The sequence below is a fragment of the Bos mutus genome, chromosome 1 (assembly GCF_027580195.1).
Source record: "Bos mutus isolate GX-2022 chromosome 1, NWIPB_WYAK_1.1, whole genome shotgun sequence".
NCBI classification, from domain to species: domain Eukaryota; kingdom Metazoa; phylum Chordata; class Mammalia; order Artiodactyla; family Bovidae; genus Bos; species Bos mutus.
In genome coordinates, this window is record NC_091617.1 from 117858123 (window position 1) to 117873519 (window position 15397).

At 39.1% G+C, this 15397-nt stretch overlaps 1 protein-coding gene across 2 annotated transcripts in view; it reads left to right on the top strand.

Moving 5' to 3' along the window:
• The window catches only part of CP (ceruloplasmin), a 60011-nt gene that overhangs the window by 32847 nt on the left and 11767 nt on the right, over positions 1–15397 (top strand). The window contains exons 13-19 of one of the 2 annotated variants that reach the window (XM_005902439.2): positions 669–808; positions 1972–2100; positions 5475–5581; positions 7112–7328; positions 7986–8125; positions 9203–9365; positions 14232–15332. In XM_005902439.2, coding sequence (XP_005902501.1) covers positions 669–808; positions 1972–2100; positions 5475–5581; positions 7112–7328; positions 7986–8125; positions 9203–9365; positions 14232–14248 — 913 coding nt within the window. In that variant the 3' untranslated portion in view covers positions 14249–15332. Of the gene's footprint in view, positions 1–668; positions 809–1971; positions 2101–5474; positions 5582–7111; positions 7329–7985; positions 8126–9202; positions 9366–14231; positions 15333–15397 lie in introns of those variants that run through there. The other variant, XM_070374813.1, reaches the window with a different exon arrangement.

Sequence of the window (15397 nt, forward strand, 5' to 3'; positions counted from 1 at the left end):
TCCCTGGACAGGGATTGAACCTGGGCTCCCTACTTCGGAAGCATGGAGTCTTAGCCACTGGACCACCAGGGAAGCCCAAGAGTATGATTTGTGATGGAAGGGAGTAGATAGCTATTTCAGTGATTAAGGTATAACTGTCAAAATATACAGTCATTAGGAGTCAGTGAAAGCTTTAGATCAAGGGAATGGATGGATAAAAGGGCCACTCTGTTCCTATAGTCTAAAAATACTACAGTAACCAGAGAACACTTCACTGATGAAATCTGGACTCATAACATTTCAGAGCCATAAAGTAACCTTAGAGACAACCTCACTGAATACCTCATTTTAGAGGTGAAGAAATGGAGGCTCCAACAGGCAATGAGTAGCTGGAGGTCATTTTAGCTGGTGACAGTCAGGGCCAGGACTCCTAGGGCTCCACTGCTAGCTAGGTGTAAAGACTAGCTAGACTTTCTACCACACCTGTTTTTGGTGGGGCTATTTTGTTTTTTATTTTACTATTGTTTTTTATTGGAGACACTTGTTTATTGCTAGTCTTCTTCTTTCTTGTTCAAATGGGACAGTGATATTAAAAACTAGCATAATGAAAACTATTTTTATTCAAAATTTAAAACTCAACTTTCACTTTTCTTAAGCCAAATACTAACCTTAATTGTATGTGTGTTTAGTCTTTCAAATGCATTTTTAGATAAGGAAGAATTTTACATAGGCTCCAAGTACAAGAAAGTTGTGTATCGGCAATTCACTGACAGCACATTTCAAGTTCCTGTGGAGAGAAAAGGTGAAGAAGAACACCTGGGGATTCTAGGTACTGTCCTAGCTCCAGTTTATCAGGTGTGGGTTGGTGATATGGTGCTCTGTGTGGTGAGTCAGTCCCTGTCTATGGGCTTAATGTTCTTAGTTCATATATTAATGTCATTCATAAAATGAATTTTTTATTTACTCATTTATAAAAATAAAAAACAGAAGCTACTTAATACAATGAGAAGCCTATACTTAATAAAAATATTGCATAAGAAAATATTACAAAAAAAGAAAATATTACTTATTTCTGTCAGAAACAATGGCATTATATCCCATTTACTAATAGAATTATATATATTTGGTGTTTATCAAATTGATGCCTGTAGTTTTGATGAAATTGCTAGAGATCCCTTTCTACAGAGATTCTTAACCAAATTCTCCATTTTTCTAGTCCACCAAAAATAAATCATAGCTATTTACTTTTAAAATTAAGAAGTAAATGATTAACCTCAAGAAGAAATATACATATAAACAAGCAAATAAGGAAAAGGAAAAAAGTGTTATGATGCACACAGCCAGGGGAAAGTTGCCTTCAATTTTTCAGGAATCACTTTAGGACCGAAAGTCTAAGAACTTCTCCAACACTGGTCTTGGGAATATTCTTGAAAACTGTCAAGTGCAGGGGAAGCTACTCCGAAACCCACTAACAGAATTCCCTGGACTTTCTTATCCTCAGTCCCAGGAGTAAGACACCCAAGGAAGAGTGGCATTGTTGTTGGGTCACAGAAATTTTTTGTCAGGAGAGAAGCTAAAATTGGCTAGAAGGCAGGAATGGGATGGCTACCCCACCCATCCTTTCAAAGGCAGCACTGTCCTTAATTCACAGGAAGGGCTAGAAGTTCTGATGATGAGAAATGACTCCCGGCCAGGGTAGGGTCACAGCTGATGGCTATGATTAGGCCACTATCCTGCAGGAAATTTCAGGCTAAAACCTCCCCTAGGACCCTTGATTAGAGATACACCCATAGTCTCTATCTTTAGAGACAGCCATAACTAGTGTTTTTATCCTGAATCGTCAGGGACCAGGTATCAATCCAAGAATACAACTGCATGAAGCCGGAGGGGAAAAACAAAAACAACATCCTTAATGACTTAAAAAAAGTTACCTGAGTTAGAGCTTCCAATCTGATGGGTATATAAGCCAGTCTTCCTTTTCACTTTTCCCAGGTCCACAACTTCATGCGAATGTTGGAGACAAAGTTAATATTATCTTTAAAAACATGGCCACAAGGCCCTATTCAATACATGCCCATGGGGTGAAAACAGAGAGTTCTACAGTGACTCCCACTGCACCAGGTATTCATGGTAGGGGGAGGGATATGTTTTAGTAGACTTTACAGCTTTCCACAAACAACTGCTATCCAGATGAGTGCGTCTTGAGGGAGTGAAGGAGGTGGCTAAGAGGGCACAAAGGCAGTTGCATCTGTGTGAATGTATACACATACCAAAAGTTTAAAAATCCACAGAATTGTAAGGAAAAGAATCTGATGGTTCTGAACACATACTCAAGGTTGCATCAGCAGAGATGATCTCTGCAGGCTCAGCTAGAATACATCCTGGACAGCACCTACCACGTGGCTGACTGTTTCCATGCCTCTATCCAAAGACAGGGTCCTAAGGGCAGAGGCTGCCATTTGGAACTTTAAATCTTAGTCCAATATCTGGCTTACTAAATGTCTCTTTAATTCAGAGTTAAAAACTGCAATCGATTAAATATATAAATATGCATTTTCTTTAATAAGAACTATAACTTTCTTCTATTCATTCGAAAGTTGGCTTCAAGGAAAGGGCCATTTCTCAGTAACTTAGCAGTTCTCAAATTTATCAAGTGAGAAAAAATACTCTCTAGAGTTGGTCTTGTCAATACAAGGAAACAGAAATAAAAAGCTCTGCCCACATGATCCTCATATTCTTCCAAGATAAACAGCAAATAAATATAGATATAATATCAAGTCGTAGAAAGTGCTATAAAAAAGATTAAGACGGATGAGAGACAGTAAATAACAAGGGTGCTATTTTAGGTGAGGGGGGGCAGGGGGGTTGGTCAAGAGGTCTTTGAGGAGGGGCCACTGGTAAAGACACATAAACGATGAGAAGTAATGAGTCACAGGGAGTTGGAGACAGAGAGCATTCTAGGTCCTGAGATGGAAGCAGACTTGGTGTGTCTGAGGAACAGCGTGGAGGCCAGAGGCCAGGGCAGAGTAAACAGGGGCAGAATGTGAGGAGATGGGATCCAGGCAGGGCAGGGAGCCAGGTGCAGGAGGAGCGAGGGGGACCTCAGAGGCCGTGGTTACAATGTTGTATTTCATTCTGAAATCCCATGTGAGGGTTAGGTTGAAGAGTGATGATCTGATGAATAGTTTTTAAAGGACTGGTCTGGCTGGTACGTGAATAAGTGACTGTAGGGGATAAGGGTAGAAATCAAGGGTTGGTTAGGGGACCATCCCGGAGAAGGCAATGGCACCCCACTCCAGTACTCTTGCCTGGAAAATCCCATGGAGGGAGGAGCCTGGTAGGCTGCAGTCCACGGGGTCGCTGAGGGTTGGACACGACTGAATGATTTCACTTTCACTTTTCACTTTCATGCATTGGAGAAGGAAACGGCAACCCACTCCAGTGTTCTCGCCTGGAGAATCCCAGGGACGGGGGGAGCCTGGTGGGCTGCCGTTTATGGGGTCGCACAGAGTCAGATACGACTGAAGTGAGCAGGGGACCATCCCAATAATTTGGGTAAAAAATTAGTTGGACCCAGGTAGAAGCAGTTGAAGTGGTTAGTTGTATTCTGGGTCTATCAGGTTGGCCAAAAATTTCATTCAGGTTTTTCTGTAATATCTTACAGAATGCCTGGCTAACCCAATATTTTAAAGGTGGTGTTAAAAGGACCTGCTGAAAGAGTGGTCATTAGGGAATGTTAGGAAAGGTGGAGTCCAGGAAAGCCCAAGGTTTGAGTATTGACCATTTATGGCAGAGCAGGTTGGGGCAGGGAAGGAAGAAGAGAATAAAATGCTATTTTCTGGCTTATGAGAATAGGAGTTTAATGAAAAGACAATATGTTCAGGTAATGAATCTATGCTTTATATTCTCAGTGAAATGTTCTGCTTACAAAAGGGTGAGGACACAGGAGCAGGTAAAATGGAGGACTTGACTAAAAAGGAAAAAAAGTCTGCCATATCCTCTAACATTATCCCTACGTCCTGCTTGATTCCCTAGTAAAGGTTTGTCAGATTCCAGTTAACTAAACTCTGACAGCAGGAATATATAATGGTGAGATCTGGATAAATAGAGTGGACAGTAAGTGGCCATGGCTGCAAGTCAGGGTCTTGTGAGCAGTTGTGCAGGAAGCCCTGCGGTGACTGGCAGCAAAGATCAGGTTGGAGAGGGGCCCAGAGCAAATGGAAGATGGTAAAGATGTTGGTAAGATAGGAGGGTGGAGCAACTGGCTGTCTTCAAAGTGTGAAGGTCCAGGGTGTGGTCATGTCCTGTGTGTGGCACAGTTGGAACGGAACAGTGTATGGTATGACAGAAGGGGGCAGACAAGAGAGGTCACCGACAGGTCAGTGACCCATGAGATCAAGAGGTCTGATGACTCCTTGCCAGAAACTGAAATCACTGACGATAATGGTGATAAAAGAGAAAAGGCAGGTGGTGGTGAAACTGAAGGAGTTACACAAGGGCAGTCCAGAAACACAGACACAGAGAAGACGGTAGGGAAGAGGTTAGCACTCTTATTTGAGAGCTGAAAAGAGAAAAGTGTATTAGAAAAACACAGTAACATGGAAACTTACATTACCATATGTAAAATAGATAGCCAACGGGAATTTGCTGTTTGGCTCAGGAAACTCAAACAGGGGCTCTACGTCAACCTAGAGGGGTGGGATGGGCAGGGAGATGGGAGAGAGTTTCAAAAGGGAGGGGATATATGTATACCTATGGCTGATTCATGTTGAGGTTTGACAGAAAGCAGCAAAATTCTGTAAAGCAATTATCCTTCAATAAGAAAATAAATAAATTTAAAATACAGACTCCAGATGAAGGAAAGTTCCGTTGCAAAGTTTTTACAAATTTTGATATTGAAATTCTCATCTCTTAGCTTTGTGATGTGGCTTCTGTGTCAAGGCTAGTTAATTCACAACCAACAAAGATGATATTAAAGTGTGTCTTATAGGTGTTTTTAAAACTAAATTCTTTATTTTTCAAATTCAAACAGAATTTATTTAGAAAAATTATTTTTTAATTGTTAGTTTCATTATCCTTTAGGTCAGAGGTGTAACAATTTTCTTTTTAATATTCTTCTCATCATTGGAGACATTGAAACTTCTGCCTATTTTCTGAGAAGCCATAAATAGTAACAGAGAGTCACAGATCTTGGCATTGGGATGCCTGTGATCTAAGTTGTACTTTTTGCTATTTATTACCTCTATATCTTAGAGCAAATATCTTGTGTGCTCCTGACTTTCATCATCTTTGAGATAATGAAGGTTATTATGTTTCCTTCTAGTAAAACTAAATTCTTGTAAACAACTTTGAATACTTCTACTTTTTAAATGAATTACTTTGTGACATTCCCAGTTTCTGGGTCACTGTTTTTCAAGGCTTTGATAACAACTTGAAATACATGTATCAAGCACATATCAAATGTAACTACATACGTTAACACTTGATTAATTTAGGTGAAACTCGCACTTACATATGGAAAATCCCAGAAAGATCTGGAGCTGGAAGGGATGATTCTCCTTGTATTCCATGGGTTTACTATTCAACTGTGGATCGGGTTAAGGTAAACTTTAAATCATTTGTGTTTTGTGCAGACTCCCAAAATAGACACACAATTGAAGGAAGATGAGGTTAGGGTTTTCCTGTGGTCCAATTCTATGTTAAAAATCACAGGAAAGTAAGCTGCTCTGCAATTCATTTCAGCTTTTCTTTTTTATGGTTTAAGGTTATACATTTACAGTTATAAATGTATCAACCTTATAACTGCTGATTAAGGATATCACAGAATTAAATATTAATACAGTATCTTATTTCCCTTTTGATATGTAAATATATTAAACTCAAAGAACTGAGGTATATGATTTCAGAGTTCTATTATTACATGGTAATAAAAGTGCTGATGTCAACATTCAATCAGCATAGCTAAAGCTGCTGTTTGATTAAATATTTTGAAGCCAAAAAGCCCTCAACAACTAAAAATCAGAACATGTACCAAGACTCTTTTGCTGAATTAAGCCTCTAGTCCAAATCTCTCTTCTGAGTTCCAGACCTGTCTATATACCTGCGTATTGAACACCTTTACCAGCATGTTCCACGGGCACAGAAACTCGGCAACTCTACAACAGAACCTGAGGTCTTCATCCAACTCTTTCTTCTTGTATTCTCAGTTGTGATAAATAGCACAAGAAACAAACCTAGTCATTTGTTCAAGCTAGAACCCTGGATATAGAATATCTAACTCTTACCCTTGGCTCACCTAAGCAATTTGCTCACCAACACAGAGCTCTGTCCATTCCTTCTTATCTGCACAGATCAGGTGCTATTAATTTTCCTCAACTACTGCAGTGGCCTCCTGGTCTCCAGTCTTTTCCCCATCCAAGCCTTCCTTCACTCTACCACTAGGATCACTGGTTTAAAATGTAAATATACTGCCACTCCATGTTCAATTTTTCAATGGCTACTTATGACCCACAAGACAAAATCTAAAATGCCTAACATAGTACAGCTCAAAGGCCATTTAAGATCAAATCTGCATTACTGAAGCCCAGTCAAACCAAACTTCTTGTAGTTTAAGTCCATTACAATCTTCCCCATGTTCATTATCATTTTATGTACCTCCACTGCAGAAAGTGGGTCATTTCTTCTATTCATCTGTTTTCCCTACTAGATTGAGTTCCTGAAGGCAGGGGATTTGTTTCCTGTCTGGCTTTTAATGACTGGCATAGTGCCTAGGTTATGGAATAGGCAAACGAGCACTGTTCATTTGGGGTTGTATTCAACTGCTGCTCATTACTTGAGCCAATATTTGGCCTTTGCAACACATTTCTGTTACTTGCACCATCAACCACACAGCCTACCTATGACTCACCCTTGTTCCAATTTACTCCAAGTGGAAAGTTACTGACTTGACTGAACCACATTGGGCAAAGTCTACTAGTTATATCAGTCTCTGACTTAAGTAGTAGATTTACTACTTCAAGTAGTACTTACTTTAAGTGCTACTTAAAATCCTGAGGTCACGGGGGATAAGGTCCCAGTTCTCTGAAATCCCAACCTGTATCTCAAAGACAACTAAGTTTTTGCTTGGTTTCAGGATCTCTTTAGTGGATTAATTGGCCCACTGATTGTTTGTCGGAAGCACTATTTGAAAGTATTCAATCCCATAAAGAAACTGGAATTTTCCCTTCTGTTTCTTGTTTTTGATGAGAATGAATCTTGGTACTTAGATGACAATATCAAAACATACTCTGATCACCCTGAGAAAGTAGACAAAGCCAATGAGGAATTCATGGAAAGCAATAAAATGCATGGTATGGTACATTATTCTAAAACTTACTTTTTTGCTTTTCTTCTTTCAAATAAAATTACTTGGGAAACTATTCATTTGTTTTATTTTATAATAAACCACTTCTGCCACACTTGCATGTGAAAGAATTCTATTCAAAGCAAAAAGGGGGCTATATTCAAAATCATCAATCAACTTCTCTCGCAACTCCAAAGTCTCACTCCTTCTTACACTCAAACCTAAGAAGACTTTTGGTGCTAAGTGACTAGAAAAGCAGTGTGGTGTTATTGATCTTAAAGTACCCATTTCCCTTATCTGTAGTGAAATAAGTTCTATTACGTAAAAAAAGATCCCATATATTAACCAAATGGGGTTTCCCAAGTGGCACTAGTGGTAAACAATCCACCTGCCAATGTAGAAGACGTAAGAGACTTGGGTTTGATCCCTGGGTCATGAAGATCCCCTGGAGGAGGGCATGGCAACCCACTTCAGTATTCCCGCCTGGAGAATCCTATGGACAGAGGAGCCTGGCAGGCTATGGTCCATAGGGTTGCAAAGAGTTGGACATGACTGAAGCAACTTAGCACAGCACAGCACATTAACCTCAAAAACCTCTTTTCTGTGAAATAGCTGTTGGTTTAACATATCCTGGAAGGCAATAAAAACGTGTATTTTCCCCCAGCTATTAATGGAAGAATGTTTGGGAACCTGCAAGGCCTCACGATGCATGTGGGAGATGAAGTCAACTGGTATCTGATGGGAATGGGCAATGAAGTAGACTTGCACTCGGTACATTTCCATGGCCACAGCTTCCAATACCAGGTAAGGGCCAACCACAGTCGTTATTCCTGCTCTATTTGAAAATGCTTTAATGCAAATGAAGGCTATATTTCCTCAGACTTAAGAAAAGTTTAAGGTTTCAACAGACAAATTATTTTCAAAGAGTGTGGCACACAGCTATTTCAACTGGCATTCCCAACCTTTGTTACACCTTGGGCTTTCCCTTGGATTTAGTTTTTACTGGCTTTTCTTAGAGTTCTGCTCACATATCTATGGACAAGGTATTGGAATAGAATCATTAGCAGAGCGGGTAGGAATGTTCACGTAATGATGGATTAGAGAGTAGAAACAACAGACTTTATTATAACCTTTGCCTGTTCTAAGTTCTGGATTGTAAATAGCCTGAAATGAACAAGATCAGCAGTTTGGTGTCCAACAATTGATTGGTTCCCAGGTCTCAATCCCACTTTGACTTCTCACCCAGCACTGGTTTCAGCAGGAATATACAATCCTTTTGGAAATGCTTTTGTCTTACCTTTGAGTTAATGTAGAAAATTCAGAAGCTACCACAAAGCACAGTACAGAACCATTTTATTACCACTTTTTGTTTTATTCCTTAGCAGACTTTCAGTTCCATCCCTGTAGAAATCCCAAGTACTCTGTCAAGACTCTACCTGAACTGCTCCCAGTCTTGGCTTCTCCACTGGCCTCCTTTCCTACTCCCCTCACTACCCACCAGTCTTAAAGTTTCACAGTCAGTCAGCTCATCTAGGATAGGTTTAGCAAGAGTGATATTAAGACTGAAATGAGGTCATGGCTAAATTCCCTTGTGTAACTCCAGTGCTCTGATAAAAAGACAGAACAGTGAGGTGTTACTGACTGCTGAATTCACTTTTATCACATCTTTCCTTCACATCCATTTATTGGTCCATTGTGCCAAGGGTTTAGCAAAGATCACATATCTTTGTATTACGCACAGAAATACGCTGGGTCTCTTTCTTTTTTTAATGGATTTAGTCATTTTTCTAATATCCCTGAATTGGCCAATGAAAGATTATTTGAATGAACTCTCTCATATAATAAAGATTATATACAATATTGATCATTTTTCTAATTAAGCACAGGGGCGTTTATACTTCTGATGTATTTGACCTCTTCCCTGGGACATACCAAACCTTAGAAATGACTCCAAAAACACCTGGAATCTGGTTACTCCACTGCCACGTGACCGACCACATTCATGCCGGAATGGAAACTACTTACACCGTTCTACCAAACGAAGGTGAGTATTCACTTAGTGATTCTAGAAGGCATATGTCATGAATATAATTAAGATGCACAATTTCGTCTGTATACTTGCTCCCAAATGAAACATTTGTGAATTTGCTACCCTGATTTCTTCTTTCTCTACCTCCAAGCAGGATTCTTTTTTTTTTTTTTTTTTTTTACTGTTAAATGCTGTGGGACACTGCTTATCTTCTGATAGCTGGTACTGATACAGCACCAATAGTTTCTTGAGTAATACAAATTGACACCAATTTGATGCAGTGTAATCCACAGTCCTAAAACTGACATGTGTAAGAGAGTAGTTGTGATTTAACAAAAGGCACATTTAAAATTTAATGTCTTTTTAAATAGAAAACACTTTTTTTTCTAGGTAGTAACTGGTACAGGAAAAAGCCCCCCACCAACCTCATATAACAAATATAATTTCAAATAGTCAATCAGGCAGAACAGAGTCTTTCTGTGCTTCTGTGGGAAGGGGAGGCATTACTGATTATTGTTTGACAATGACTGTCTTAGTCCATTCAGGCTAAGTTTTGTTGTAACAAAAACCGGTTAACAAAACTCAGTCCACCGGTTAACAAAACTCAGTCCATTTTGTTGTAACAAAATACCAGACTGGGTAGCTTATACACTGTTGTGTCTGGTAGCTTATACATTGTTGTTCAGTCGCCCAGTTGTGTCCGACTCTGCAATCCCATGGACTGCAGCATGCCAAACCTCCCTGTCCCTCAGCATCTCCCAGAGTTTGCCCAAGTTTGCCCAAGTTCATGTTACAAAAATTTATTTTCACCGTTCTGGAGTCTGTTAACCCGAGATCAGGGTGTCAACACAGCTGTGTGAGGGTCCTTTTCTGGGTTAAAGATTCACTATATCTTCAAATGGCAGAAGGGACAAGCTAGCTCTCTAAGGGCATCTTTTATAAGGGCTCTATTCCCATTCACCAGGGCTCCAACCTCATGACCTAACCACTTCCCAAAGACTTTATCATCTTGGGCATTAGGCTTTCAACATATGAATGGGTGGGGGGAGGATACACAAATATTAGACCATAGCAATGATCCAGGAAAAAAAAATGTAAATTCCCTGCTCTGCCCATCCCAGCAAGAACACTCCCTCCTGTGTAAGCACATGCATACAATAAAATCACAGAAAAACAAATAGCCCTTTGACGGATAAACACTAAATACCGAAGAAATGTGTTACATAAAGAGTGAATTCCTGCTACCGACAAGGGATCAATGTCCAAAATATACAAATAGTTCATACAGCTTAATATCAAAAACCAAACAACCCAATCCAAAAAATGGGCAGAAAATCTAAATAGACATTTCTCCAAAGAAGATATACAGCCAGCCAACAAGCACATGAAAAGATGCTCGATATCACTAATTATTAGAGAAGTGCAAAACAAAACTATAATGAGACATCACCTCATACCGGTCAGAATGGCCATCATCAAAAAAATCCTCAAATAATAAATGCTGGAGAGGGTGTGGATAAAAAGGAACTATACTACATTTTTTATGGGAATCTAAATTGGTGCAGGTGCTATGGAGAACAGTATGGAGGTTCCTTGAAAAACTAAAATAGAGCTACCACATGACCTTGTAATTCCACTCCTGGGCATATATCCATAGAAAACCATGATCCAGAAGGTTACATGCACCCCAGTGTTCACTGTAGCACTGTTTACAAGACATGGAACCAACCTAAATGTCCATTGACAGAGGAATGGATAAAGAAGATGTGGTACATACACACACACAGGAATATTACTCAGCCATAAAAAAGAAATAATCTCATTTAAAGCAACATGGATGGACCTAGAGATAATCATATTAAGTCAGAGAAAGACAAATATCATGGTATCACTTATGTGTGGAATATAAAAAAATGATACAAATGAACTTAAAAAACAGAAACAGACCCATAGACATAGAAAACAAATTTATGGTTACCAAAGGGGAAGTGAGGGGGCAGGAGATAAATTAGGAGTTTGGGATTAACATATACACAATACTATATACAAAATATGTAAACAAGGACCTATTATACAGCAGAGGTCCTATACTGTACTTAATATAAAAACCCATCATGGAAAAGAATCTGAAAAAAATATATACGTATATATATATCTGAATCACTTTGCTACTCACCTAAAATTAACACAACATTGTAAATTAAATATTTTTCCACTTTAAAAGTTGAGATTAGAAAAAAGGAAAATTCCTGCTTTATGGTTGCAGGCTTTGGTGTTTCCTGAGTCTTCTGAGTTCAAAACTGTTGGAATTGGCAACAGCAAATCCAATGAGGGGAAATGATGTAGAGAAAACAACTCCTTGTACTTCCCCATCAAACTGGCATAAAAGTGAACACATAAATGAAAGAAAATATAGAAGTAAATATACTTCAAATACTAAAAATCACTGAAAGATTACTCACTGGTATAAATGAAGTTTTCTGTTCCTGTTCCTACACAAAGACCTCATTATATGAAAAACTATTTCCATTAAAACCCTTTATTACAAAGTGTGGTACTGAGAGCATCAGAACACCAAAGATCCAGACAAACACCACTGCATGTAACTGCTGAACAGGGCAGAGTCAGAGATGAGAAAGAAAACCTTTCTTTAGACGGTTTAAAGAAAATTAGCACACATGGAAACCACAGGAAAGGATGACCCTGCTTAGGGAAATAATCCAGAGTGAAGGAATACCGAGGCAGGCATTCTGGAAATTCAAGTATGCAAATGCCTGATACGCAGAGAAAGCTGCTATAGGCTAAGTGTACACAACAGAGACAAGGAAGAGAGTCCTCTTGTAGGATAAGCCCAGGAGGAGACGAGGGAGGTGACTTTGCTTGGTTAGGAAAAGGGAAACTGTTTTAAAAAGTCCTGCTAAAAACTGTGGAACAAACAGCAAATGTGAAGGCAAAACATGAGTTGGAAAAAAAGATTAAAGAGAAATTTGGCTTTTCAAAGATTGAAAGAAGCAATTATGAACAAAAAAGATAGTTTGAATTATTCACAGAAAAATGGGGAGCCACATTTGTCAGTCTGAATTATCTTTAAATGAAAGTCTGATAAAGCTTTGGCCAAGTCTACCTTGATTCTAAATCTTAGGAGAATTTCAGCCTCCCATGACACAGACAAGGGAGAAAATCAAGTTATAGTGAAATTTTTCAGTAATATGCACGGGGAGACAGACAATTTCCTCCACAAGGAAAAAATATCATTGGAAAAGAACTGTGGATATCCTGTCATGCTTAAAGTAATGCCTCATTTCCTCTACCCGAAGAAACATAATAAAGACCTCCCCTAATAAATACAAACAGTACTTTGTTTAAACTGACACTGCCACAACAGCCAGATAACCTCTCGAAGCTGTCTGAGGAGAAAAGCTTATTTGGTTTTAAGTTCCTGATACACAGGGAGTGTATATTCTGTACTTCTAGGAGATGCCCAAATCCAGTTCAGTGCTCTGCTTGGCAAATATCTAACCACATACTAACTCAATAAAAAGGAATTTTTGACTTTTTTGGACACCATGTCAGACTTACAGAAAAGTTGCAAGGGCAGTACAAAAAAAATCCCTGTATATTTTTAACCCAGATTCCCCAAATGTTAAGTTTGCCCAGCATCATCTATTTTCTCATCCTTTCTCCTATCTCCCTAACCACAAAGACTACAGATACTATACACACATATACTCCTATTTCCTGAAAACAAGACAGTTCTTATCAACACAGTATACCTACCAAAATCAGGACCCTTTTCGCATTTCCTCAATTATTCTATTCATGTTCCTCATAGAAAAAGAAATTCCTATTCATGTGCTATGTTTGGCTGACATGTCTTCTTGTCTCCTTGGTCTAGAGCAGTTCCTTGGTCTTTGCCTTTTACCACTTTGACATTTTTAAAAAATACAGGGCAGTCACTTTGTAGAATGTCCTTCAGTTTTGGTTTGTCTAAGGTTTTCTCGGACTTCCCACGTGGCTCGGTGGTAAAGAGTACACCTGCAATGCAGGAGATGCAGGTTCAATCCCTGGGTTGGGAAGATCCCCTAGAGAAGGAAATGGCAACCCACTCCAGTATTCCTGCCTGGAGAATCCCATGGACAGAGGAGGTTGGCGGGCTACAGTCCATGGGGTCGCAAAGGGTCAGGCAAGACTCAGCGACTAAACGACAAGGTTTCCTCATGATCAGACTCAGGTTATTCATTGTGTTTTTCTCAGCACGTCATGAGACACAAGATGCTGATCTGCTCAGTTACTGGTTGTGTTCATTTTGAGCATTTGATTAAGGACATGTCTGCCAGGTTTCTCTACTATAAAGTGACTATTTTTCCCTTTATAATTAATAAGGTTCTTATGGGAAGGAAAGTTAATTTTTCTTTCAATAAAGCAGTACTAGAATGAGAGGCAGAGAAGGCAACGGCACCCCACTCCAGTACTCTTGCCTGGAAAATGCCATGGACGGAGGAGCCTGGTAGGCTGCAGTCCATGGGATTGCTAGGAGTCAGACACGACTGAGCGACTTCACTTTCACTTTAATGCATTGGAGAAGGAAATGGCAACCCCACTCCAGTATTCTTGCCTGGAGAATCCCAGGGACGGGGAGCCTGGTGGGCTGCTGTCTATGGGGTCGCACAGTCGGACACGACTGAAGCGACTTAGCAGCAGCAGCAGAATGAGAGGTGCGTTTTAAACATATAAAGAGCAGAAAAATATAAATGAATCAAGAATAATTAAACAACATAACCTTTAAAAATTGGAATACACTTAAAGCACCATGTGCTAATCTTTTTAACTGCATGATATACGCTCTTTTTAATAATGGTCTTAAAATTTCTTTTTCTATAGAGATCAAGTCTGGATGAAAGAAATAAATTGGTGATAAGTGGAAAAAAAAGAAAAAACAATGATTTGTAACAATGTATGTGAAAGTGTTGAATAGAAGGCTTACTTTGGAATGGCTATACGCGTTAAAAAAAAAAGACTGAAAATACACATGTTGTACATTTGTGCAGAAAACTGTCACACTGTTTCATATCAAAGATCAATAGACTGTATTTTGACACAACTGACTCAAATACATCTGGTAATATAACTGATTAATATAAGTGATTCATATCATCACCATTAGGTAGGGCTTTACAAAACTGTATTACAAAAAAAATCTATGACTAGATGTTGTCCTGGACAGTCCTTAAAGGATCACTATTAAAGATTCAATGATTTCAATAAAAATAAATAAGATTCAATGAAATGTTTCCAAAATTTGGCTTCTCATTAATCCTTCTAATGTACTATTGACTTCATTCCTAATGGACCAGTGGAGAGAGGGGCATAGATGTCGAGGAAGTAAAATAAAAAATCAAACAAGACAAAATAAAATAATAAAATTTCAAAACAGTGAGACCAACATTGAACTTCTAATCTACAAAACTATAAGATAATTTTGTGTTGTTTTAAGCCACTAAGCTTGTGATGATTTGTTACAGCAGCCATAAAAAATCAATAAGATACTCTTCTAAGATGTGCCATTTATTTCATGTCATGCGTGCTAAGTTGCTTTAGTTGTGTCTAACTCTTTGCGACCCTGTGGACTGTAGCCCATCAGGCTGCTCTGTCCATGGGTTTTCCCAGGCAAGTATACTGGAGTGGATTGCCATTTCCTTCTCCAGAGGATCTTCTCGACCCAGGGATTGAACCAGCATCTCTTAGGTCTCTTGCATTGGCAAGTGGGTTCTTTACCACTAGAAGCTATTATATATCAATTATATATCTGGGAAGCTATTATATATCAATGATACCTAAATAAAGCTGTTAAAGGAGTTTCCCTGGTGGCTCAGAAGTTAAAGAATATGCCTGCGATGTAGAAGAGCTGGGTTAGATCCCTGGGTCAGGAAGATCCCCTGGAGAAGGGAATGGCTACCCACTCCAGTATTCTTGACTGGAGAATTCCATGGACAGAGGAACCTGGTGGGTTACAGTCCATGGAGTCGCAAAAGTTGGACACAAATGAA